Genomic DNA, 26,886 nt, shown 5'->3' on the forward strand with positions numbered 1-26,886 from the left:
TAACCCTTTGTGGCTAAGGTGACAAGACTTGGACAAGACTTTTTTCTTCACGTCCAGGGCTGTGGCCATTGCATGCCAACAAGGCGGGGGATGTGGGTCTGAAGTTTATCTGCCACAGCAACATAACACTGCTGGGCTTTCAGCAGCATCTGGGCTTCCCCAGCTAGCCACAAAATGTCACAAAACATGTTTCTCTTTTTCTGTGAGCCTTATTGCCCATGGAATTGGTAGATCCCAAGTACTTTATAAAATTATAAACTAATTGACTCAGATTCTTAGCTATTTCTTCACAATTTTAGATAGGAGCATTTCTAACATGCAGAAACAAAATAAATGGCTGTTGGGAAAAAGGAAGGTCAGGATATCCTGACTCAATGAGAGTCAGGATATGTGGGTTTATTAAAGACACTGATCTTGGTTTAGAACCTCAGTTTTACTAAGGCTTTCTTATATCACAAAAATGTTTGAAGATTATGAATCATGAGGCCAGCCAATGTTTAACCTCATTTTACCAAGGAATGGCTTTTTTTTCATGAGAAAAATGAATTAATTTTTATTTTAAATAAATAATTCATGTTACATTTTTCACAACCTGCTCATGGGAAAAATTATTACAAGAAAATGGCTCAAATTATTAATCAAAGCATCTTTTAAGATATGCCCAGCTTCCACAATTGCTTTTTTTTTTAAATGTTGCCAACCCAACCTATCCACTACATTAGCAGGTCCACCTGAGTGCTTCTGACTATGGATGTACACATCAAACATATTACTGGTGTCACTGGGGAAATTAATATTTCTGCATTTAAGCTTTATTACACTGTACTTTCAAACATCTGCATGTACAGTCTGGTGATCCCTCTTGACTTTGCAAGCCCTAAAGGCCCTGCTGGCAGGATGCCTCCACCAAGAGCAGATTTGCAATGTAAATGAGTTTGCCATTTCCATTAGTTCTATTGCTAAAAGCCTCCTCTGCCACCTCTGATTTATGTACTGTAAAATATCTGTAGCTCTCCCCAATGTCCAACAGTTAAACTACATAAAATGCTGCCATCTTGTGTTTAGAGACAAATTAACCATGACCTTTTAAAAATCTGAATTACAAAAGGCAAAAGTAGGATCTACACTGTTAGCATCTTATGTTAAAGAAGATTGGAGTGAATGGATTGTGGAAAAGTGGAAGCTTCACTTAATAATTTAGTTTTTAAAATCTCATCCGTAGAGCAAGTGCTGATCCCTCTTGCAGTCTGGGACAAGGGATGATTTCCCTGAGCTGATCCGGTGTCTGTTTAACCTACTTGAACCTTCCAGTCACTGGTGTGAGGGGTCACCATGGCAAAGTAAAAATAGCAAGAGTGGAGCAAGCAGAGACTGCCTGCATACTGAAGATGCTCTTCACCTAAGAAAATGCTTCACAGTATGGAGAACACTTAAGACACTAAACACTACCACTACTACAATTGATAGCTTGTGTATTCCTGTAGTGAAAAAGCATGGCAGCTTTGCTTTTTGTAAACAACAACTGGAAATACTTATTTTGACTGTGCTGGGGCCGGGCAGGTTTAGCAAGGCCCCGCACTGGGGTGGGCTGGGCCTTAAACTGATAAATATTGGGAACAAATCCTTCTCCGTGAGGGTGCTGAGGCCCTGGCACAGGCTGTCCAGAGCAGCAGTGGCTGCCCCATCCCTGTAAGTATCCAAGGCCAGGTTGGATGGGGTTGGCACAACCTGTGTCCCTGCTCAAGGGAGAGTAATGTAATGTGATGAGCTTTAAGCTCCCTTCCAACCCAAATATTCTGCGGCTCTGTGTCTTGCAAAGCTCCAAAGCCTGAGGGAGCAGAATAGATTCTGATGCTTTCTGATCCCCCCGCTCTGTGACCTCCTGCTGCCCGAGGCGGTTTCGATGCCGGACCTGGGGATGTTGAGGTACCCGAGGATGCCCACGCCATTCCCAAGCACGCACACCTTTCATTCCTGAAGGAGCACGCTCAGCTGAGCCCGTGCACCCACAGGGCCAACACCCCTTCAGCGACACGCATCCTTTCACATTAAAATGAAGTTTATTCCATCGGCCCTCTCGGCGCCGTTCCTCGGTGCCGCCCAGCCCCGCCCCCGACAGCCATTTCCGCGGCTCTCCCCGAGCGGGCCCCGGCCGTGCCCGGCTCTGCTCCCGGTGACGCGCTCCCTCCGCCCGCTCCCTCCCTCCCCCTGAGGGCTTTCCCCGCTGCCGCCCGCGCTCCCCAACATGGCGCTGGCGGCGGCCGAGCGGGGCCGCGGCTGCCTCGGGGCGCTGCGCCGGCTGTGAGTGCGGGCCGGGGGAGGCCCGAGCGGCCCCGAGCGCGGGCGGGGGCGGCTGGGCCGGGGGCAGCCGTGAGTGCGGGCCGGGGGCGGCCTGAGGAGCCGTGGGGAGCTGCCCACGGCGAGCACGGAGCCCGCTGCCCGGGCAGGAGGGGAGGGGGCTCTGCGGGGCGTGAGGGGACACACGGGGAGCCCGGGCTGCTCTGGGGGAAGGAAGAGCAAATAAACCCTCGTGGGCCCTAGGTAATGGTTGTGGCAGCTGCTGCGGGTGCCACGAAGCTGCCCCGGCCCCGGGGTCGGTCCGCAGGCTGCGCGCAGGGAGGTGACCATGACAGCTGTGTATTCAGTGTTTAATACATGCACAGATTCCTCCTCTGTTACAGCCGAGCTCTGCTTGTGTGGTGCCGAGGACGTCCCGTGTCTTTTTGTCCGATAACGCTTAAAGAATGCTGGACTTGATCCAAAATTCCGACTTTGTTTTACATGCTAATTAAAACAGCTCCAGGAGTTTGCTCTCACAGCTCTATCCAGTCACTTCACTGCCGTTATCTCATTTAGTTAGCATTAATCATCTGAAGTTGAACTTTCCATTTCTAAAAGTCTCCATAGCTCACTCTTGCTCTTTGACATTGTTTTCTCTTGCACCTTTGCTCTACAAAAGCAGCTCCTATTGCCTTTTTAAGCTTTTTCATTTTATGTTTGCTCTCGTCTTCTTTCCCAAATACTTCATGAGTTGGCCTCTCTGTAATAAATAAATGTGATTTGTTGGCTATTCTGTCCACCAAAAAGAGGTTTTTTGCTTGTTTGTTTTAAGAAAACTCCTTGATTATTTCTGTTTGAGTGCTACTAAAACAGCATGGGGATAATTTTTATTGTGTCCCAAGTGAAAGTACTTAGGGAGAGATCTGGTGAAGTTTGAGCAACTTCCCTTGTTACACCTGAGTGTGTTCTGTGTCAATAGATGTATCAGAAGTTTCAGTGCTGTCCTTCTCTCACCTGAAAATTAAAATAGCTCAGTTGCCACTTGTTCATATGCACTTGTAACACTTCTGTCCCTTTATAATTGCACAGGCAATGGAACCAAGTACGAATATTTGTGAAATGGGCTTCAACGATAGGTATGAAATTTCACTTCTTTAGCTACTAGCTTAAATTGCTATGCAGTGTGGATGGTTTTAGAGTATTAGTTGCTGAAAGACTGCAGGGTTTTTTAAGAAATATTCAGTATCTTCACAGTTTCTGGAAACAGGAACCTGTGTGTTCTTGTTAGCTAACCAAAGAGAAATCATCTTTAATGTTTAAACAATATTTTGTATAATTTTACCTATAATAATTAGGTATATGGAAATTAATGAAAACTATTTTTTGTGGTGTTTTCCTCTGAGTCCTTTTCTGATACACAAGTTGCAGAGTCTCTGAGAATTGTTTTGTGGGTATTTAAACAATATAAGAAGGAGCGTAAAGGGGTTTAGCAAGTTTATTTAAACTCACTCTGAGTTCATGTTATATAAAAGGTATGTTTGAGAATTCAGAGATCTCTTTTCATTTTGTTGTTTAGTTTTAAGCTGTTTAGTTCTCACTGAGAAGTCTCTGTCAGTGCTGCCCTTACACTTCTGTCAAGTTGTGGCTGCTGTCATGACAATTTTTAGACGTTTGTAAGTCACTGATGAAAAAACCACAACAATAAAAATTGATACCTTTTTATTTCTTTGTCACTGTGTATCAAGGGGGAACAGTGCTCTTCATATGTGAATCACTGCTGTTGTGGGGGACACAGCAGCTTTGATTGTTTCCTGGTTAGTCCAGAAGGTGCATAGCACAACTATAACGATCAGCTGTTGTGTGGAAGTGCTCTTTTTTAGGGTAAGGCTATATTTCTTGAATTCTGAAAAAGGAAAAAAAAAGGCTTAAAGATACTTCTGCATAAGGACTCTGAGTTAAGAATTCGAAGAGCAGCTTGAAAATGATTTTGGATGAAGCGTGCTTTTTCCATTATTGAAGAAATGCATAAACTTTATAAATAATGTAAAAGAAACCAGAATTTTAAAGTTGCTTTGTTTCCAGGGATGTTTTTGTGGCTTGGTTTCTTACTGTGCTTCATCCTTTCAAACAGGAGGTCACAGCATAGGGAAGATCCTCATTGCAAACCGAGGAGAAATCGCCTGCAGGGTGATGAGAACAGCCAAGAAAATGGGGGTGAAGTCTGTGGCAGTTTATAGTGAAGCAGACAGGAATTCCATGCACGTAGCAATGGTGAAGTATATTCATTAAATTTGTGGCTGATGTTCATTCATCACAGTATTTTTCATTGATAAGTTCCATGGGTAAAGCAGATTTGGGTGGTGATGCAAAGTTGATTCTCACTGCTGTAGACCACTGCCAAGTTTTCCTTGAATGGGTGGAAAGTTTGCCTGGTCTCTGTCTCAATACCTGATATCTTTACAAGAAGTGCATTCAAGTTTGGCTCTCTGACTCTGGACAGCCAGGGGTTAGAGAATAGTCTGTGATTCTGGGGAAAAAGTTAGATTTGTTTCACCCAGCTGAGCCTCTCCATGAGGAAAGGCAGTGATTTAAACTGCAGTCTGATAAGTGATGTAATTAGCTCAGAAACTCATTTAAATTTGCTAGTAACCAGTCTCTGTTGTGTGTATTTTTTGTAAGACAGGCAGATGAAGCATATTGCATTGGCCCACCACCCTCACAGCAGAGTTACTTGGCCATGGAGAAAATACTGCAGGTGGCCAAGGTCTCAGCAGCACAGGTAAGGAGATCAATAACATTTTCTGTTACTTCCATGTCTTTAGTTCTTCACTTTTGCTCATCTTGCTTTTCCTTAATAAACTATGAAATTTCTGAGTTTTCTAAGCTAAACTTAGAAAAACAGGCTGGCTACATTTTTCTGTTTCAGGCTATTCATCCAGGTTATGGTTTCCTCTCAGAAAACACAGAGTTTGCAGAGCTGTGTAAGCAGCAGGGAATCATCTTCATAGGTCCTCCTTCATCTGCTATCAGAGATATGGGTATTAAAAGGTATCTATTTCTGATTTATGACTTGGTTGTGCAGTTTACAGCCTGGCAAAGCTGATTTTGTTAACAAATGACCAGTTGCTCTGTAATTGTTTTATTCTGTCAATTTGCATTGTATTTTTACAGTTTTCTTCAAAGGAATAAACTCCAGGTTTATAGATTCATTTAGGGACATAAACAGTCAAGATTGTGCAGTTATTGGGATTTTAGTAATTAAATCATTCTACTTTTCCAGAATTGAAGCATTGCAGTGTAGTATAGGTAAAGGTTCAGCAGTCAGATTTGGAAGGGTCAAAAGAGCAGTGGAAAAGAAGCACCAAATCATCAGGATTATTGTGGCTCATGTAAAATGATAAGTTTAGTTCATCACAGAGAATATTATTCTTAGATCAAAGAAAGACTTTAAAGGTATGAAGTATAAATCAAGAATATGGAAATGAAGTTATTACTGACACAAGAACTGTATAATCATAGTTAGAGAGAATTAACTTTATCACCTCATAATGTGAGAATAAATTGCCTCAGTAATTTAACGAGCTTTGCATGCATTTTGGAAATTAGAGTTGTTATGCTTGAGTGTTTTATGTGTGGTGTGAATGTAGCCTTGTGTAATGAAAAGTTTTGCCTTTGTACAACTTTCGATATTGTAGTGCTTTAATTCGAGATTGTTAAATTTTGGCATGTATAATGTGGAAAAACCAGTCAAACTAAAGTGTAATCCTGCTAGGAGAAACAAAAATGTTTGTTGGAAGCATGTGCTGAATTACAGTCCAATGCTGTGTAACCACTATGCAAGTAGTCCTGTTGAGGTCTACTGTGGAACTGTTTTGATGGAGAGAATAAACATTGGGAGCATTAGACAGGTTGGAGCTTGAAGTAAGAAAAAATATTTTTATCATTCTAAATATAAAACTGTTCTGTCAAAGCACTTCCAAAGCTATAATGTCTGCTGCTGGCGTTCCTGTTGTTGAAGGTTATCATGGAGAAGATCAGTCTGATGAGTGCCTAAGGGAACAGGCCAGGAGAATTGGATACCCAGTAATGATTAAAGCTGTCCGTGGGGGTGGAGGAAAGGTAAGGAACTCCTCTGTTCATCCTGTGCTGTCAAGTTACCATGGCTCAGCATCTGCAACTCAGTGTTCTAAAAGAAATCAAAAACTGGAAAAGTACTTTGTGCTAAAATTTATTAATGGCCAGTCTAGCACTATGAAATCTCATTTCCCTTTGATATGCAGGAGATAACTAGCTGGAATAAACTGGAAGAGTTTTGTTTGTTTCAGTGATCTCCAGTAATTCACATGAACAGAAAAGTTATGCTGTGGATTTGTGCAAAATGAGATGACTTTAAATTGTTACTCTGTGATAGCTTCTGTGACTTCCTTTGCTAACAGTTTTAAATATTGCATAAGAAATGATTAGAAATACCATTTTGTGTTTAGATATTTTTCAATGGGTGGTGAACTCCCAGTCTAAATCAAATTATGCTCTGAAATAAATGTCTATAAAAATTACTATAGAAAATTTTAGTTATTTCCAAAACAGCTAGATTTATTTTGTAAAAAATAAGTTTTTCTCTGCCAACCTTGGAAAATTTCTATAATACTTGAGGACACAATTGAATTTTGTGCTCACTCATATCAATGGAATGATAATAGCTATTTTTTACACTTCTTGTGACACTTTCAGTGAGACTTAGTTGGATTATTTTACTGAAAGCTGATACACAATTCTGCTAAAGTTTATGAAAGAAAGAAAAAACATATTATTTTTAAGCTAATTTCTCACTCTGTGTGCAGCAAGGTTTTTCATTGTGTATTTTTAGCTATTTAGATAAGCTTTGTTCTTGTATTTTAGGGCATGAGGATTGCTCATTCAGAAAAGGAGTTTCTGGACCAACTAGAATCAGCAAGGAGAGAAGCAAAAAAGTCTTTTAATGATGATGCAATGCTGATTGAGAAATTTGTAGATAATCCAAGGTGAGAAGCAGATGTTTCAATATAAATGCTGTAATGTTTATTCTACTTAAATAAACATAAATAGCTCCGTTTAGTTAAATAAACATAACTAGCTTAGTTGTAGGATTAAAATTGGTTTTGTATGTCTGATTTGCACTATGAAATTTGTTAATTTGGTCAAAATTGTTTATAATTCATTGAATTTCTTGTAGTGGTTTTGTTTTGAATGACAGGAATTAAAATGCTGTTGCTTGGGAGATGTGGCAGTGAGATGTCTAAAATTGATTTACATATAGGAAAATAATCACTATAATATTTAAACTATAGACTTTAGTCAAGCTGTGATGGTGTTTCTGCTGCCCTCAGGTGTCCCAAACCAGTTATTTAATCTTCCTCTACTTCAGTACAACAAACAGAAGTGAGAGTCTTTAGCTCATGCCTGGCCTGTAAAACTAAACCAGTTTATTTTTTATAAAGAATGTCTCAGAGGTCTGTTTGACACTTGTACTTTACATCTGTTCTTCCTTGAAGCATCACTATAGGGAAAGCATTTATTCCAAAGAAATTGAGGGTCTGCTTATGCTGTCAGGTAGACATGAGAAAAAACTCATTGCTGGGGAATTTCTTTTGCCAGGATCAGGGGATTGTCAGAAAGGTGATGTATTTTTATTAGTTTTATGCATAGAATAAACTTCTGCTACCTAATAGTTGTCCTTTGAAATGGTGTTTTGAAGTGAACAATGTTATTTCTGAGCCAGCATTGCTATTGTCTCTTGTGAATTGCTGCACAATAAATTATGAGGGAAATAATCATTATCAAATTAATAGTGAAGTGGTTTTACTTTTATTATAATAACTAAGAAAGAGGTAGCAGCCCTCAGATATATGTCTTGCTTATCCTACAATCTGAGATTTCACTGCAGTAGTTGGTGTTAGAAATCCTCTTTTATTTAGAAGATTAAGTCTAAACCAGTAAAATCCTGCATAGTATCAGCCTCACTTTACATTTTTGGCATTTATTTAAGGGCAGAAACTTAAACTTATAAGAAATCCTGTTAAAATGACAAGTTTGAAGTCTGTTTGGGTCATTAAAATACATTAAAACATTTGTTTTTATGGAGCAGGCATGTTGAAGTCCAGGTATTTGGTGACCAGCATGGCAATGCAGTGTATTTGTTTGAAAGAGATTGCAGCGTGCAAAGGAGGCATCAGAAAATCATTGAGGAGGCACCAGGGGTGAGCAGAAAATTGTTAATATTTTTTATAAACTGCCATGTTTTATAATAATTGCTATCCCCCACTAAATGTATGTAGTGGGCAATAATTTATTTGTAATTCTCAGACCTATTTTAGTTTTGCTGCTGAAGATGTTCTAATTGGAAAAAAAAGCTACATTCTTTAGGAAAGTGATTCTCAAAGAAGTATTATGTGGATTTCAAGTGTAACATAGATCAGGGTTTGGCTGCAGTTGTTAATTCTGTTCAATATTCAGTCATACCAGGTTTTATATCACCAAACTTAACAATAGTTTGTAATCTTTTTATTATTATTATTATTATTTACAGCCAGGAATTAGTCCAGAGGTTCGAAGAAGACTTGGAGAAGCTGCTGTCAAAGCAGCTAAAGCAGTGAATTATGTGGGAGCAGGTGAGCCTGGGGAGGTGCAGCTTTTAACTTAGTCAGATTTAAGTCTCAAGCAAATGGCATCTGGTTGTTTCCAAGTATGACACACATCCCTCAAATTTTTGAGGTTTAGGCAAGTAATCATGTAGTTAATTCTGATGTAATTACAGATTTAAATTAGCATACCTGAACTCAAGACCAGTGGCAGCTGAAGGATAGAAGGAAAAAAATTTCAGGGCAGATAATTTGGTCAGCTCCACTGTTGTTGGAAAGTGAGCATTATGAATTAGGAAATTTGAGCTGAGCGAGGGGAAAATAATTTTTCTTTTAGCATAGAGAGGGTAATACTTTATATGCAAACAGTAGTCTTTAAAAGAAAATCACAACTCACTTTAAAGTCCACACAATTTCCCAGATGAAAAATAACCTCCTGAAATGATTTGTAATTTTCTTTTCTCACTGTTTTCTTCAGATATTTATTTAAAAAAAAATGATATGCCCTATGAATATTCAGAATACTTTCAAAGAGTCTTGATGCACTTTTTAAAGTGCTAATGAAATGCAGCTCTTACTGTAGAGAATGGCTACTAAACAAAGGTTATGTAAATGTACAAGGAAACAACCCTTCTGTTTTCAGATCTCAATTTTGTGACCCTGTTAGATTATTTGTATAGAATTTAATGGAATTCTGTGTGTCTGATTGAGAAATAGTAGTCTTGGCATAGTTGAATTAAGTGTCTTGGATGTCTTTTCCATAAATGGACACCTGAGATGGTCTTAGATGAATTGTCCTTTTGTTAAATACTTCAGGAACAGTTGAATTTATTGTGGACTCCCAACATAATTTTTACTTCATGGAGATGAATACCAGGCTGCAAGTGGAGCACCCAGTTACAGAGATGATCACTGGAACAGACCTGGTGGAATGGCAGCTCAGGGTGAGTGTTAATTGATTTTACATGGAGAGTTGCTCCTGGGTGCTGTGTGACACTGCCTGTGAGAGGCAGATGGGTTTCCAGATCCTCATCTCCTGCTCAGCTGTCAGGGTAGAGTTTCCTTTGCTCCACAGGAACATCTCACATTGCTGTAGTGGATGTAGAGCATTGTGTAGGTGCTCTGAATTTCAACCAGCTGTGTAGAGAGGAAACATTTTTAAAATGTATTTAGAGACATTAACAGACAGTGTGGAAAGTGGGAGAGAGTGGGCTCCTGATCTTTCCTTTGCTATGTGGTAAGGTTTCTAAAACTCTGATTGAAATGGATCTGTGACCCAAAAGTCAATCAGACTTTAGGAGGAAAAAATCCTCACAAAAACCTGTATCTGGTGTTACACCAGTATAGCCACATTCTATAGAAATAGATGTACAGTGGGGTGGACTGAAGTAGTGAATTTCCTCACACACCCAATTTGCAGAGATTATTCACACGTTTGAGTGATCACAGGAAGTTTTGGGCATTAGGGAACTTGAAATAAACCCCAATTCTGTTTGCATAAATCTAGAAGTGAGGACAACAGCTTAAGTAGTGTGAGATTCAGGGTGGGAAAGTGTAATCAGAAAGAAAATTAAAGTGGCAATGCAAAAAGAAGGAACATTTGTCTTCCTTATCTGAGCGTGGAAATTGAGAATTGAATCCTGAGTTAGAGCAGGAATCAAACAACACTGGAAGAGAAAAACAAGGTGGACAGGTTCAGTGGTCGTGGCAGTGTTTTTCTCCTTGTGCTTTTTAAAATGTGCTTCCTAGTTGTTCATATTCAGAAGAAATACAGTTAATATTTCATATATCAGCATTCCAGAATATGGATTGTGCATTAAAGAAAAAACCTATTGTTTTCAGGTTGCTGCAGGAGAGAAGATTCCTCTACTGCAGGAAGAGATCCTGCTCCAGGGCCATGCATTTGAAGCTAGAATATATGCTGAGGACCCTGATAATAACTTTATGCCAGGAGCTGGGCCCCTGTTGCACTTATCCACCCCCCCAGCAGATCGTTTCACCAGGATAGAGACCGGAGTCAGGCAAGGTAAAACTGAAGGCAGTGATGGAAGAAGAAATAATTAACATCAAGAACTTACCTTTGTAAGCATTTCCCTCTTTGGCCTGAATGAGTTTGTCTAAAAGAGTGTTGGTTTAAAGACAAATCCCTCCAGAGTATTATTCTTCCTTATCATTTTCCATGTACTTCTGGTCAGGCACTGAATATTTTATTTACCTCTTCTTTATCTATTATCATTATAATAGATATATATCATTATAATCTGTCATTATAAATTAATGTCCACTGGCTGATAGTGGTGATATTTTCCTCACTGTTTAGCAATCCTGCATTCTGATTGCAATAAGAAAATTGAATTTGAGTCATGTTATCTCTACAAAAATTTATAAATGTATTTATAAAATTTATAAAAAGTCTGTGCTGAAATTGGCCTTGAAATTGAAATGCCAGGTCACATCATCATGTCCTTAAACAATTTTAATCTTGAGAGAAATGTGGCCATGAATTGTGCCCGTATTGGATGCCATGTGCCCAGCACTTTGCATTACCAACTTTCATGAATTTGTGGTTGCATGTTAGAGCATTTTTGTTTATTGCCATGTTCCAGGTGATGAGGTTTCTGTGCATTATGACCCCATGATTGCCAAGCTGGTGGTTTGGGCTGAGGACCGGCCGGCAGCGCTCAGAAAGCTGCGCTACAGCTTGCGCCAGTACAACGTAAGTGTGGTACCACGGCTTGAGCCACAAAAGCATGCAGAAAATACTGCAGTAAAACAAAAGTGCCTTCCAAAAGGGAGCCTGCATTGCTACTGCTATTTCAAACCCATTAGTTGTTTGCAGAAGTTGTAGTTTTTCCCAGTTTGCAAACTGTTTTCATTGGTGGAGTGAGTGAAAATAAGTGTGAAGCCCAGTTTTAGGCATAGATTTTTCAGTTTGTGGTATCTTCAGTTTGAATATGCACCTGGGACTTCATAGAAAGGTAAGGCTAAACAACATTTTCAGTTGTACTGTGAGCTTTCTAAGACTTAAATGGTTTCTTTAGTGGAATTTGTGTCAGACAACGTTTGATTGTAATTTTTAATTTATTAAAAGAATTAAGTTTTTAGACTATATTTGTAGTAAAGAAATATGCTGTCAGTTCTTTTTAAGAAACATTCCGTTTTTCCCCTGTGAAAACTGCAGGTATTATAACTGTTTTCAAAAGTGGAATTCAGGAGGTTTGGCTTGAGGTGAGACTGAATATTACTTGTGCAGAACGAATTTACACTTTTAAATCAACAACATGAACGTCATGTTCATGTGCCTGAGGTAGTGATAGTGTTGGGCCCCTTATGCTTTAGATAAAAATGAAATTTACTGCAAGAGAAAGAGATTAAAGAATTCTCTTAGTTTTTCCAGAATTTTCTTAGTCAGTAAATGTTGACAGCATAACATGGTTACCAGTTTCACTGATTTCTCTACAATAATATTGTTTCATTAGGTATTTTGCACTATAGGAAATGGATAGTATCTAGTAAACTTATAGAAGTCCTTGTTCCTACTTTTTACTATTAAAAGATCAAATATGGGATACTGGATTTATTGTAACTCATTTTTAATAAGAAGCCCTTGTTAAGTTAGGAATGTTCTTTTAAATACTCAGACCACAATTTTCCAAAAGTAGGGTTTTTTCTGAAATTACCTCCTGTTACTGTTTCTGGGAAACCTTGCTCAGTTTCACAGTGGACAAAGGCAACATTTAGAAAACAGAATGCTTTTGAGAAAGCAGCTTTTGGGTTTTGTTTTGGTTTTTTGTCTTTTTACACTCAGTGGTTTTATTGATAGTAAAACAGACCAGTTGAATTAATTACATTTTATTGATAAACTTTGGGAGCAGAAAGCTGTGTAGTCATAACTCAGTTTGGCAATGTGCTTCTGTTCTGTTTCTTTACAGATTGTAGGATTAAGCACTAATATTGATTTCTTACTGAGCCTGTCAGGACACCCACAGTTTGAGGCTGGAAATGTGCACACTAATTTCATTCCTCAACACCATGATGAACTATTTCCAGCCAAAAAGGCAACTCCACATGAAGTTTTGTGTCAGGCAGCTCTAGGGCTCATACTGAAAGAGAAGATGCTAACAGATGCTTTCAGAGATCAGTCAGATGGTAAGGATCATTGTTTTGTATTGTTTTATTTTATGGATTCATGGGCAGTTATTTAATTTGGATGTTCTTTCTTTGCCCTACTTTGTGCCTGCTCAGGGTTCTGTGTTCTGGCATCTCCCAGGTATTTGCACACAGGGCAGAGTATAACTTTTGTTAAGGGTCAGATAGGGAATGTGTCACCACTGTGATGTCCAGAGCACTTCCCAAAGCCCTTCAGACAGGCACTGCCTGGAAGACCTTGGGGATTCCTGGCCAGTGACACTGTGAGCTCTTTGCTCTTGGTAAGCACAAGCAGTGACCTTCTGCCTCTGTTATTCCTACAGCTGCCCAGGGGCTTCAGACAAAGCTACCTCTGCTCTGAATGGGAGAGCAGTGGAGGTTTAATGGAGCCTTCACCTAAAGGTTAATCAGGACTTGCTCTGGTGTGGTTGAATACTGATGCTCTCCAGTCCTGTTCAGGGATGTGTTCATGGAAAACAGCCAGTGCCCTTCTCAGTGTCATGTTTTCTGTAGGTCACACAGCTTCAATTTATTCAGTGTTGGAGATCAAGGAATTGTCACTCTCTCTCACTACAGTAGTTCCCCAGTCTTTTCTGTGCAATATAAATACATCAATATGGAGTTAGTAAGAGTAGGACAATGATTTTAAGGCTAAGTTCTAAGTATTGTGTTTTGTTGAAGTTGAATGAAAAATAACATATCTGTGTATTTTGTGTTTTAGATAAATTCTCACCATTTGCATCCAGCACTGGTAGAAGAATAAATATATGTTACACTAGAAAACTGTCTCTGCTGGATGGGGAAAACAGTAAGTTAATAAAAAAGTCTGTAGAGGGAAGGGAGATACTTGATGGATGAAGTTATTTTAACTGGTGTTTGAAAATTCAGGCTAAGAAACAGCATAGAATCAGTATGAGTTTTATGCAGTGTAAGCTGGGAATTCACAGAATTGCATGTTTAATCCACACTGTTAGATCCTGAGGACATGTAAACCAAATTGAAATGACTACTAATTCATGTTCATCATTTAAATGAGTGAGGTTGAGATTTTAAAAAGAGAAGAATGCCATTTACTTTTTTTGAACTCCTTTTTGTTGTGAAAGGAGTACTTCCTCCCCTCACAAACTTGTTTTCTGTCCATATAATACAGATTTTAGATACATGATTTCAGATGTTCATCTTTGAAAGAAAAATTGTCTGGAATTCAGTAGGAATTCTGCAGTGTGTAGTAAGCTAATCTGAAAATTGTTGTTATCTTAGTGTTGGTTTTATCAAGAAAGCCTTGATAGAGCTTAGATGCCATCATTCTCTAGATACTCCAGTGAAATCTACTCACACATACATGTTTTGTTTTATTGAACAGTTGTGGATGTAGCTGTAAGTTACAATCAAGATGGGTCATACAAAATGCAGGTACAAGTACAATTTTTTTCAGCTACTTCATTAGATAAAAGAATCAGTTTCCTGTAGATTTCTCTTAATATTAATTGTTGCTAAAGTTGCTTGATGATTACAGAAGCAGGATTCTGTTTTTAGTTTGCTTGTATCCATTGCTATATACTGTTACTTTGACCTGAAATTATCTGTGCTAGGTGCTGGATTGGCATGGAAGAGCTACCAAAATGTTTCTGACAAGGCTAAGAGAGGTGTTTGTATTTTCAGTACTTAAAGGTCTTATTCTTTATTTTCCTTGTTGAATTTGTCTGTTTAAAACCTGGGGAGTTAGATTTAAATCTGCATTTAAAAGACTTTTTTTCCACAGGACTCCTGCTGTATTCTGTCTATGAGAATGGATCTCCTGTGGGATAAATAAAACTTTCTAGAGCATTATCTGCAAGATAACATTTTATTTTGAAGATGGAAATCGGAGAGTGATTACCAAATGAGCTGAGGAATCTTCTGGTTAGATAATTGAATGATGCCCCTAGAATTGGCTTCTTTGTCCATGCTCTAGAGCTCCTGTAGTAAACAGCTCAAGATGCCTTAGTTGTAGATAATTTTGTGTGTGCACATGTGAGTCTCCAGTTGTTGGCTTAAGGAAATTGTGTTTGGCTGGGTGTTCAATATCCCCTGTAGCTGAATGTCTTATTCTCTCAGATTTGGCACCCAGAATGGGTGAATGCTCAAGAATGTCCTGAGTGAATATATTAGATAATTTGCTAAGCTATTTTTATTGGATACAGAACAGTCTCTTAACTGAAAAATAAAGGATACATAAGGTTTAGAAATGTTTTTTTAATTCCAGAGTTGCCTATGCAGAATCACAAGTTATGAGGGTACAAATACAATCTTTTGATTTACTGCTCATAAAGGGTTAGCCTTTGTCCTTATAAAAGCATTTAACTTTCAGATTCAAGATAAAATGTTCCTGATTTCTGGAGAGATGTTGAAAGAAGATGATTCACTTTACTTGAGGTCTTCAGTAAATGGAACAGTGTCTAAGTCCAAGCTGGTCATTTTGGACAACACCATTTATCTGTTCTTCCCGGTAATGTTCCTTCCTTTATTATCACAAATTGAAAATTTTGGAATTTTATCCATATAAATGAACAATATAAATTGCAACAGAATGTGAAAGAGAAGAACAATTTCAGTCTCTTACTTTGACCTATCAAGTCTTGATACCTGTTGGATTATTGTTCTAATTAGAAATTCATTGCTTGCAGTGAGTGAGAAAAATAATTACTTTTAGAAAGTTAAAATACAGCTGGTGAGGAAATGATGGTGTGGAAATGATGGTTTGACGGGGGGAACACAAAATACTAAATTTGTCAGGTATTTTAAGTTTGTCACAGTAGCAAGTGCTTCAAACCAACAAATATTTGAAAGGTCTTGTAGGTGGTGTTTTAATTTCAATTGCAATTTTAAAATTATATGACAAGAAATAAATCAATACCAGTATGAGGAAGGATAACTTCAGCTAATACTAAAATATGCAATTATGAGTTACCATGGCATTATATGCATTGCATATATGCAAGTGACATTTGAAAGAAGAGGTACTCTAACTTGCATTATTAGGTTGTAATTTTTTATTTACAGTTAAAACATTCCAAAGCTTTAAAGTAACTCAATGTAATTAAATAAATAAATTATTATTTATTAGTTTCAGTAAGTAACCTCTAGCACTGAGCCCCTTAAGACTTTCAGCAGAATGCAGCAAAAACTTTGTTGCTCCAGTGCTGAGGACAAAATAACCCCATGCTGGAATGGCAAAGCTCAGTGGTCCTGTGTATCAGAGAGGGGTCTGGGGTGAGTGATAGAGAAGAAATCACAGGGCTTTAGGGCATGGGAAGGATGTGGAGGGTATTGAGTCTTTGAGAGACTCTGGGAAGCAACTCTGAGAGGACTTAAGGGATTTTGAGTAACAGTGAGAAATTCTGACTAAATTTAGCACTGAATTAATTTTATTGTAAATTATGAAGGATTCATTGGCAGTGGCTGGCAGTGGAGATGCCAACGTGTCTCCTGCTTGTTACAAACAGCCTTTATGCATTTCCAAAACCTTCTGCACTGCTGATGCAGGAACAGGGAAGGTACAAATACCGGGTTTGTACAAAGATCCACGTGGAGCTGCTTTGTCCCAGGGGTTGTTCCTTCCTTGCTGGTCCTTCCAGCAGCAGGTGTCACCTTCAGTGTGACTTCGTAGGCCTCAGGCACTGGCACAGCAGTGACATGGCAGCCCCAGTGCAGCCCTGACTGCAGGGTGTGCCACCCTCAGAGCTGACTGCTTTGTCCAAGGCTGGAGCTGTTCTTTCCCTGTCAGCCCATCTACTGCTGCTGTTACCTCATGTTGTTAGCTCACCTGTCCTGGATTTTCTTTTGTAGGAAGGCAGTGCTCAGATTGGCCTCCCTGTGCCCAAATACTTGTCTGCAGTGAGTTCAGGGGCAGAACAAGGTGGAGCTGTGGCACCCATGACAGGCACAGTGGAGAAGGTAATTATAACAACAGGATGGGACCTGAATTCTCCAATATATTCAGATTTACTCTGCCAGAAATAGTGCTTCTGTACTGCCAGGAAAATGTACTGCCATTACTGTGCTGGGGACAGTAATGTCAGTGTTGTGTGGCTTCTGACTGGAAAAAGCTTTGTTTACTCTGAGTTTTCAGCAGCCACCCATGTCTTTTTAAGGCTTCCATCCTTTCTCTAGAGCGCTGGAAGACCTGAACTAATGCTACTGCTTAACTAATTTTTTCTTCATCTTAATTACTTCCCAAGTCAAAGCTCCCTGAAGTGCTATGGGCTGTTTGATTCATTTCATCTAACACAAGAGTGAGATGCACTTGCAAAAGAAGAAATACTCAGAAATGCCTCTTTTGTTAAGCTGTGAATTGATTTAATTTTCTTTAGCTCAGCAAGTCTTCTGCATTCTCTGTACAGTGACAAAGTTTCAACAGAAAGAGATTTTCTGGAGAGTTTAGTGGTTGAAAGATTCAACCACTAATAAAAAGACATAAAGGATGGAGTACATGGAACATGGATCTCTGACATCCTGAATGAACACTCCAAATCAGAGTAATTGTTGAAAAATGAGGGGGCTCCTGCCATATTCTTTCTGGATGTTGTTTTAAAGACTTTAGGGACTGGCTTCAGGAAGAGGTTCTGCACTTTGCTCAGAATAGAATTGCTGAAGCCCAGAAATGGTAGACTATACATCATCTGCTGTAGTGTTTGTTCTTTGACAAGAAATGGCTTCCTGGTCATCCTGTCATCTGGTACTGACCCTCTTTCTGTAGGCTCTGCCTTCCTCTAGGAGATCTATCTAGAACTATTCCCTATCTAATAACCCAGTTACCCAGACCAACAAAAATAATATGAGGCTGTTTTGCAAAACCTCCCTCCCTCTGTGCATTGTGTTAGTCAAGATCCTGCTGATTTTGAATGGTACAAGCATAAATGATTTTTTTCCCTCAATTTTCTCCTGAATTTCAGGTGTTTGTGAAGGCAGGGGATAAGGTGCAGATTGGAGACCCTCTAATGGTTATGATAGCTATGAAAATGGAGGTAAGTGACATATAAAGGTTTTAATTATTGAGAAAATAAAAATCTGCTCAAAATTTAATAATTTTTGATTGCATTATTGAAGTTCAGTGGTGGAGTGCAGCTTGCAGCTGTCAGTATCACTTCATCTGCTGTGACATCAGTGCTGTGTCTGACTGGATTTCAGAGGATTATATTTGCTGTTATTTTACTAACAAATGGTGATTATATAATCCATGGTATTTTGCAGCTGGTTTAACATGCATTTGGGTGGTGGTGTCAGGCCTGTCCCCTCCTCTCCTTTGACTTTTCTAGCACAGAACTGTCTTGGTGTCTTTTGCTCCCTGGTTGTGATCCAGGCACATGGATGTCTGCAGTTACTTCAAGCAGAGATTTAGCTAATGGGGACTTTGTAAATATACACAGGATTCTTCTTGTGTATAATCCTATAATTAATAATAATAATAATAATATTTAGTTAAAGTTTTATGAGGAGCACACTAAAGATTCTGTGCAGTTATCCACACAGCATTCAGAGGACTGAATTTTATCTTGTCACAGTGCTTGACTGTGGCTCAGATTGCTTGAATTACAGTTTCTGTAGCCTGAACTGGTTTAGTTTGACTATTAGTTTAAAATAAACCTCAATTTGTGGCAGCAGAACTAACACTGATGAGAAAATCTGCCTTTCTCTTATCATGTTCTTTTTTTAATTACACTCAAATTCTATTAAATAGAACTGTGTGCTCTAAAAAACCTACACACAAACTTCTTTGCAGTTGGATGCTAAATGTGTTTGTGCCTCTTCAGCTGATATCCAGACTAACATTATCTGAGTTATTTTTTAAAGTGCTATTGAAATATAAAATGTAAAATTTAAAAAGCAAATTATTATTTAGAGAGTCCTTAGCTGTGAGGATTTAATATCTGATCTTACATGTTTTGATGCTAATCCTATGTAGAAAACTACCAAGAGGCAAAGCTACAATATCAAAGTGACCTGGTACAATGACAAGCAGACCAGCTGGGGGTTGTGTGTGAGCATGCTGTTCCTTTACTGTCATTAGTAGCTGTATTTCTGTTTCATCTGCATTTTGACAAATATCTGCCCACTAAAGACCACTCCTGGCCAGAAAACAGAAATATCTTTAGTAAATCTGCAGATTTCTCTTAAGGGAACAAATCTGCTCTCTGATTAATATTTTGGATTAATAGTGTGTTATTTCTGTTTGGTATTTATTACAACAACAGAAAGTATTAGTGAGGTAAAATAAGTCAGCTGTTCATACTGATGATCATTCCTATGATGATGATAATTCATATAAATGTATTCTATAGCATTTTTCTCCCTAGTATACTTATCAAATATTCATGAGAAAACAAAACTCAGAAGTGGACTAGGAATGTTTCAAAGAAGGTTTAAGGTAAAAAATGTCAGAGGAAGGGATTAAGTGTGTTCAGTTCCATTTGGAGCAAGCAGTAAAGCTGGTATTTGCTGGAGGGAAGCCCCTGAGTTGTCTGCTGCTGACTCTGGCTGTGTTTCTGTGCAGCACACCATCAGGGCTCCCAAGGCAGGAGTGATTAAAAAGGTCAATTTCCAAGAAGGTGCCCAGGCCAACAGGCATGCTCCACTCGTTGAATTCGTGGATGAAGAGGCAGAGTCCAAGTAAAATTCAAGGAAGGTGCATTTTATTTTTTCTACTTTGCTGATTTCCTCCTGGAAGAAGATTTCTTCGTGTTTTCAGCAAACTGTTTTGTATGATTGGAGGATTGGTTTCCTCTGAACTTCCTGCATAGTTTGACTGTAAATTATGCTGATTTCACTGAAATTTGGGTATCACTATACTGTGATTGTATTTATAACTTGTGGACCTATGTGATTGTTGTCCAGTGGTTGTTTGCTTGAGGAAAGGACTGGAAGAAGATGTGAAACTCTGAAAGGTTCAGAGAGGTTAATAAGGACTATAAGATACAGACAGGTTGGGTTCTTCTTATTCACAGATGCCTTTTTCCCCTTACATATGTGAGGATTGATTTGAAGGAAATCTGAAATACAGTTTTTCTATTTTCTGGCAAAATTCCTGATTGTATCTTATGTTTTTGCCTTATTAGGGAATTTAGGATTGTTCCTTAGCCCAGAATCCCACTCAGTCATTTCTGGTGCATCTGTTTTTCCTATTTACCTCAATGAGTTGTGAAAATTTGCATTTCAAAAATTACTTTAATATACCTCAAAATATGTGATGCAAAACATTTCTAAAATACATTTATTTGCTACACTAATCAAAGTTAAAATGTGACTGCTTTCAAAAAAATGCCATTTTAACTTTAAACATGAAGTAGTAACATAGAAATATAAGCTTATTTAATACTTAGTGTGCCAAAATACAATACTGACTTCGTTACTGGTACCATATTGTTCATGTTCTAGTGTATTTCTTATTGGCTGGAATGAAGTACACCACTGCCTTTATAACAACATGAAATAAGAATACTAAGAATAATTGATTTTTTTTTGTATCTGCAGGGTTTCAAAAGGGAAAATTGGTAGGCTTTTGGATATGCAAAGAAAAAGAATTGTCAGACTAAGCATACTAATAATTTGCCATAAATTTAACTTATTTAGCCAGCACCTTAGGGAAACAAGGGAAAGAAAAAAAAATGTTTGAATTGTTGCAAACTTTGAAAGTATTTTCATTTTTCAGTTAATGTGAAGTTCTGTTATCACATGAAGTTTTGATAAGCTAATTCAATTAAATAATCTGTTCTATACTGCAGAAAGGAGCAATCGGATTCTGCAGTGATCCCAAGCCTCTAGTTAAATCTGTGCAAATGGACCCTTACCTAAAATCTCATTTCTGAATCAATATACAGTATCATAGGGAATTCTCTGATCTGCTTTTATAATTGTGCAGCCTTGTCTGCAATGCAGAAAAAAACCTGATGAAAAAGCAATGACTCTGGACGATCAGTGTATTAAAAGCATATTTTAATACTTTACCATTTTCCTTCCAATCCTATGGTCACCTAGCAAATAATTAAATTCCAGTGATCATCTTGTAGAATATCGCCACTATGATTTTTATTTACTGCCAAATAAAAATTAAGCATAACTTGGAATGATTGTTTTGATTTTTCTCCATTTTGTTCTTTCCTTGGTCGCTTCTGTCCATGCATTGGATTAGAGGGTTTAAGCAGCTGTTTCTGTATCATCTGATGATGATGAGCACAGTCTGCAGATCACATTTAGGAGGCAGCAATCCAGACACTCGTGATGGGTTTCACTGCAGGTAAGGGTAGGCACTTGTTTTATCCAGAACTGAATCCTCACACAGAAACATGAGCTCAGCCCTGAGGAGACTCAGCAGCTTGGCATTTATTTTTCTCTCTCTCTGTGACATGGCTGTTTCTAGGCTGACTTTGCTGCACTGAATCTGAACCAAAACATTCAAACTCCCAGCAGGAGGTTCCCTGCCCGCTCAGTCTGCACAGCTTGGCTGCACACAGCCAGTGCAGCAAAACATTCCCTGGGAGCTGACAAAATGTCCTCCCTCCGGAGCCAGGGGAGACAGATAATCTCAGCAGTGTTCATTCTCCCTCACTTCTCAAAAATTAGCTGGTTTTATCTCTGTAGGTTTCTACTGAGATAGATTTTTCAGATAGTGATGGTTTTGTTTATTTAAGAAATATCTCTTGCAGAAGTCACTCTCAGTTTGCATACTTGAAATGCTTTACAGCAGCGTGATTCAATTGAACTTGGAAATGCTCAAAAAATTATTAAAGGTAGGTTGTTCCTATACCAGTATCTTAGTTAACAAAATATTCATGAATCTTCATGTTTTTACAAATAAATGTTTGTGTTATGAATGTAAATTGGTAAGAGTCCTAGCATAGTAACATAGCTGTCACTTGTTGTCTCTGAAACACTTAATGGCAGACTAAGAAAAAAATGTTAATGTTTTAAAATGCAGCATTTTAGCATTTGGGCTAAAGGGGTAATCTCTGCTACTAATTTATTCTCAATGTACCTTTTCAGATAGTCCTGTAGTTCTGAAACAAGAGTCACAGATGTTACAGAGCAATGAATCTGAACTGATTCTAGTTGTAATGATTTTTTCTTCCTACCAGAGGAGAGAGGGGGCTGTGTCACAAGATATTGAATTCAGCCACAGTTCATGGTCTGCAGGAAAGAACAAAGGTGGTGGTGTCCCAGACTCAGGCTTCTCTGAGAAGGGTCAGGGAGTGACACTGAGCACTGGTCAGCGTGGAGCAGGAATGGCTCATCCTGCCAGACCACAGGGAGAGCCCTGTGCACATTTCAGTTTTCCCCTGTGGGGATCTCCATCTCTCCTGCACTCTCCAGCTGCTGCCAGTTCCTGTGGCTGGTACCCAGGGAAGCTCTGTGGTGTGGAGCCTCAATCCATGCTGGACTGGGAACCAGGAGAGCAGGACTGTGTTCTTATTTTAGCCACTGACTCACTGTGACTTCAGACAAGTCACTTGCTTGATATTTGTCTGTTTCCTGCTATTTAATGAGGTTGATGGCAATCAAAACACTGATTGATAAATAATTTTCTCTGCTTGTTGGGCAAGTTGTAATTTCAGATGTAGACTAATTCTACTTGGAAGGGGGTTTTTAACCTTTTATACATCAAATATTGATACCAATACCACAGAGTTACTTAGTTTCCAGTGTGTATTGTATCCTTTGTTGTAATAACTGTACCAGCTAGATACCAAGAAATCATAGCTTCAAGTCTTGATGCTGATTAAAAAACAAATACTCATGTGGTATTTTGGCAGGACCTTTAAAATTTAGTCAATAGTAGAGGGAAAAAAGTTCATCTGGGCATGCAACTTTTATTAAAGTAACTTGTTGATATGTCCCTTGAAATAGGTACTGCTTTTCAAACAGATCAGGAATTGTCTGTGTTCTGATCTAAAAAGCTCAGCTGTGCTGATTAGAATGAGTTTACAGAATAATCAATGGCAGTTGATTAAGTTCTGAACTACCAGCTTTTACACAAAGTATGTGCTCAACATACTCAAGATACTTCAACTTCTTGTACAGTTACGTTCCAAATAGAGATTTTTACACACAAATGTCACACAGGTAAGTATCACTTAGTGCCTTTATAATATTGGGGCATATCCTTCTGCATAAGAATTCCATTTGGAAAATAATATGCTCCATTGAATGCTGTGTTAAAAAATCAGTATTGCAGAAATTGATAATTGTAACCTTGGTATTTATTTTTATGTGATCCGACTGAATTTCTTGGAAGAGAGCCTGGATTCTAAAAGCAATTTTGAGACATTTGATGTTAACTTAAAACCTGTTGATTATACAATGAATTCATATTAAAACAAACATGGATGTTCTGGCTGCCCAGGAGCCCCTGACTGCTGCTTGGGGACATTCTGGGCATCAGCCTGGGTGTGCTGAACAACTGCAGTGTGCATCACCTGTCTCTGCTGGGTTTCATTTCTCACTCCCTTTGTCGTCTTTTCATTACAATTGTAGTATTATTATTTGTTATATTTTATTTCAATTTTTAAATTTTTCTTACCTCATCTCATGGGTTTTGCCCCTTTTTTCCCATCCTCCTCCCCATCCCAGGAGGGGCATACAGCTGTCCTGCTCTCTCCCAGAGATGCTGTCAATGGAAAACTGCTGCTAACAGTGCCTTGGACTGGGTGTAGTAACTTGTTAACCTCTTGTGTAATGCAGGAAGGATGAAAAACTTAATAGAAGGTGAACACCCTTCCCTGTAACCTATCAACAACAATCTTCTGATATTGGTGCTGTGTCACTGCAGGTTAAATTGCTCAGACACCTTCAGGAGGAGTCACACTGTTTACTTCCTCTGTGCTTCTTTCAATGCAGAAAAAACAGAAAAAACCCATTATGGGCTGATAGAGACATTCCCACTGTATCAGCTGAATGGCACAACAGGAGCAGAGCACTGGCTCTGCACCTCTGGATGCCTGCAGAGTGGCATTAACTGCCCTTGTGCAGGATTGCTCATGGACTTTGCTCTCTCTAACCATGGGGCCAGTCTGCAGGCAAAGGGCCACAGCTGTAATCACCCTATGGCTGTTACATCAGGATATGATGCTTTGGTGGTTTCATTTTCTAGAGCACCAATAAATGTGGTTATAAAGACATGTCCAGCCCAAGCTGTCCCAGGTTATTGTTATTCTTCATAAAGCTTTGGGCCTCTTCCTCAGAAAGTGCCCTAAGTTCTCAGCCAGGGGATTACACTAAATGGATTCTGCTTTGACCCAACATGAGACTTGTTTGTCTGCTCAAGAAGAGTGCTCAGGTCAGTGTAAACTAGCTCAGTGTTACATTCAGTCATGCACTTGACACAGTTGGTTTAAAAAAAATAAAATCACTGCCTCATTTTTCCTGGGGTTCACGTGAGAAGATAAAACATCATTGGCTCACACAAAAAAACAAGGTAAGTGTGTCAGCCTTAAAATAAATTGAACAAGTCATCGTGTTACCCTGGTCAGGGTGATTATGCTGCACATTGCACAATGAAATTTCCTTCTTGTCTGTGTCACTGAGGGCACGTGTCACCTTCACAAGCAGCAGAGCTGGGTGTCCCTGCTCTGACCTGGCCTCCATCCTGCAGGAGCTGTACAAAAGGCAACGTGTAACAAGCCCAGTTCAGGTAACTTACACTTTTTGGTGGCCTCATGCTGCCTCTTGCTTTATAAAGCATCTGGTTTTGCTCAGAAACGGTGAGGGTGAGATTCAGACAGCACACACATCATGCAAGTACCCATCTCCATCTGTAGGCAGGCTCAAACATGTGGGCAGGGGTGGAACTGGGGCAATCTGGCTGTGTCCTGAGCTGTGTGCCTGCCCATTGCAGTGAGCTGTGTTTGGAGAATAACTCAGTCTAGTCAGATCATGGTGACCAAGAGCTCTGGGTAAGGTAACCTAAGATTGAGAAATTCAGCCATATCCCCATGGAAGCACTCTGGAAACCAATACAGAACACTGCAGCTCCCACTAAAATCAGTAACACGACTTACAACCCTTTCCCAGGTACAGTTTCTCCTGAGGAGTGATCTTGAATTGGAAAAAAACCCACAAGGAGTAGTATGCATGCTGTGAATAGCAGCAATATGCATTTCACATTTTTTTGATATATTTCATTATCATATCATGGGATGATCTTGTTATCTGCCCTGCTCAGAAGCAGTTAAATATGATTTTTCATACCTTATACAACAGGAATTCATAATATGAGTAATCTAGTAAATTAGGGAGATCAAACTAAAAGCCAGTTAAAAAACTAAATACAAATACAGAGTGCCCCCACACACTGAAAAAACCCACTGAGAGACCCAGCATTACAAGAAACCTGCAAGATCTGCAGGTATTGGTTAACAACAAGTCACTTAAAAAATCCTCTTGCTCTCCTGAGGAGTCTCCTGCATGCACAGCTCATCCCTCAGATTATTGTTACATGTCACAATCGTTCTCCAGGTCTAAACTGTGTCTTCAGCTGGCAGGAGGGCTGTCACAGCACGTTACAGTGATGGCAATTAGCTAACTCAATCAAAGAGATTTCCAGGTTTGGCTCTGCCTCCCCTGCCATGGTTACAAGGACTGGGCTGGTGTGCAGTGTTCATGGCTGTTCACTGGCCAATTTGCATCCATCCCCAATTTCAAAATTATGCTCTTTGGTAGGATTTAAGGTATCCAGGCAACTGCTGTCTCCAAGGATAGCTGAATTCAGCTATATTCCCATATACTTGATATCAAGCTCTTAATTTTACTGTTTTGTGCACCAGCAGAATTGGACACTTCACAGGACAGGCCTAATTTTCCTCACTAAATACAACTTAACTCCTCACACTCCCATCTAAGCTTTGCTCTGATTTTCAGGAAAGTCAGCAAGAAACAATTCAGACCCTTTTCTATAAAAACACATACATAAACTGTGGACATCCACGATGAGGAATGGCTTTTTGAAGTCTTAATTTCTCTGTGGTGTGTGCAGTCATACCAGTCATAATAAATACAGAAGCTTACTTTAATAGCTCCAATCTCAGCAGGAGATGAGAGAACAAGATCAGATCTCAAACCTTTGTCCTTCACAACAGCAGTTTGCCACCACTGTGAGTTTTATCAGCAAGTATTTTGCTTCCCCAAACTCCCTCGGCTGCCAAAAGCCTGCAGTAGGTAGAGTAAGCTTTCCTGGGAAAAAACAACTGTCTGGGATAGTGGTACAAACCGTGATTTAACCATTGCAGCTCCTTCTGCAAGTACGGCTATGCCACTGCAGGAAGAGCTACACCTGTCCACAGCTCCCCAAAGGGGATCATAGCCTGGAGCAGGGAAATCAGGGAAATCTTACAGGCGTGCAGGTGCTCCTCTGTAAAGCTGCTGCCCCGACACTGCACCTTCCCCAGGTGTCCGTGGCTGCTCAGCAGGCGACTCAGCCTCTTCTGCGAATCCATCCTGGAAAGCACGGGGCATTTTCCCATCTCGTTCAGGCCCCCGGGAAGGGCGGCCACACGACCCTGGCGCTCACACTGGATACTCGAAAAGTGTTTGACCTTTTGATACTGACGAAATAGGAACGCACAGGGAGTTCTCCCGACAGAACAGCGGGTCCCGGGGTGAGGAGCCGCTGGGAGCCCGCATCCCCGCCTGCCCCGCCGCATCCCCTCCGAGCCCCAAGCCCACCCCACAACAGCCTCCAGGAGGCTCGGGGGGACTTTTCCCCTCCCTTCCTTCCCTTCCCCTCCCTGCTCGGGCCGAGGCCCCCCCGGTGCTCGCCGCGACCTGAGCGCCGAGCGAGGGCCGCCCGCCGTTCGCTGCCGCCGCTGCCGGG

The 26,886-nt window shown here is 39.7% G+C and overlaps 1 protein-coding gene and 1 long non-coding RNA gene across 2 annotated transcripts; one reads left to right on the plus strand and one right to left on the minus strand.

Moving 5' to 3' along the window:
- The first annotated feature begins 2,111 nt into the window (after positions 1-2,111).
- On the plus strand, positions 2,112-21,148 carry MCCC1 (methylcrotonyl-CoA carboxylase subunit 1). The gene is made up of 19 exons (XM_074547363.1): positions 2,112-2,301; positions 3,370-3,416; positions 4,412-4,551; positions 4,964-5,059; positions 5,207-5,328; positions 6,252-6,399; positions 7,180-7,301; positions 8,405-8,516; positions 8,846-8,927; positions 9,714-9,841; positions 10,740-10,923; positions 11,504-11,613; positions 12,830-13,046; positions 13,768-13,854; positions 14,410-14,459; positions 15,397-15,534; positions 16,875-16,982; positions 17,981-18,052; positions 19,579-21,148. The coding sequence occupies exons 1-19, from the start codon at positions 2,246-2,248 to the stop codon at positions 19,696-19,698; spliced, it is 2,139 nt and encodes a 712-aa protein (XP_074403464.1). The 5' UTR covers positions 2,112-2,245; the 3' UTR covers positions 19,699-21,148.
- On the minus strand, positions 20,777-26,868 carry LOC141730160 (uncharacterized). The gene is made up of 2 exons (XR_012581666.1): positions 26,407-26,868; positions 20,777-26,246 (listed from the first exon to the last, which is right to left on the minus strand). It is a non-coding gene; the product is annotated as an uncharacterized LOC141730160 (long non-coding RNA).
- Between the last annotated feature and the right edge of the window lie 18 nt (positions 26,869-26,886).

This window comes from Zonotrichia albicollis, chromosome 9 (genome assembly GCF_047830755.1).
Source record: "Zonotrichia albicollis isolate bZonAlb1 chromosome 9, bZonAlb1.hap1, whole genome shotgun sequence".
NCBI classification, from domain to species: domain Eukaryota; kingdom Metazoa; phylum Chordata; class Aves; order Passeriformes; family Passerellidae; genus Zonotrichia; species Zonotrichia albicollis.

Bases quoted from the DNA above. Each gene is read 5' to 3' on its own strand.
- MCCC1 (XM_074547363.1), top strand. From the start codon at position 2,246: ATGGCGCTGGCGGCGGCCGAGCGGGGCCGCGGCTGCCTCGGGGCGCTG. The intron at 8,517-8,845 runs GTGAGCAGAAAA...TATTATTTACAG, and splicing joins TCATTGAGGAGGCACCAGGG to CCAGGAATTAGTCCAGAGGT. The intron at 8,928-9,713 runs GTGAGCCTGGGG...TAAATACTTCAG, and splicing joins AGTGAATTATGTGGGAGCAG to GAACAGTTGAATTTATTGTG.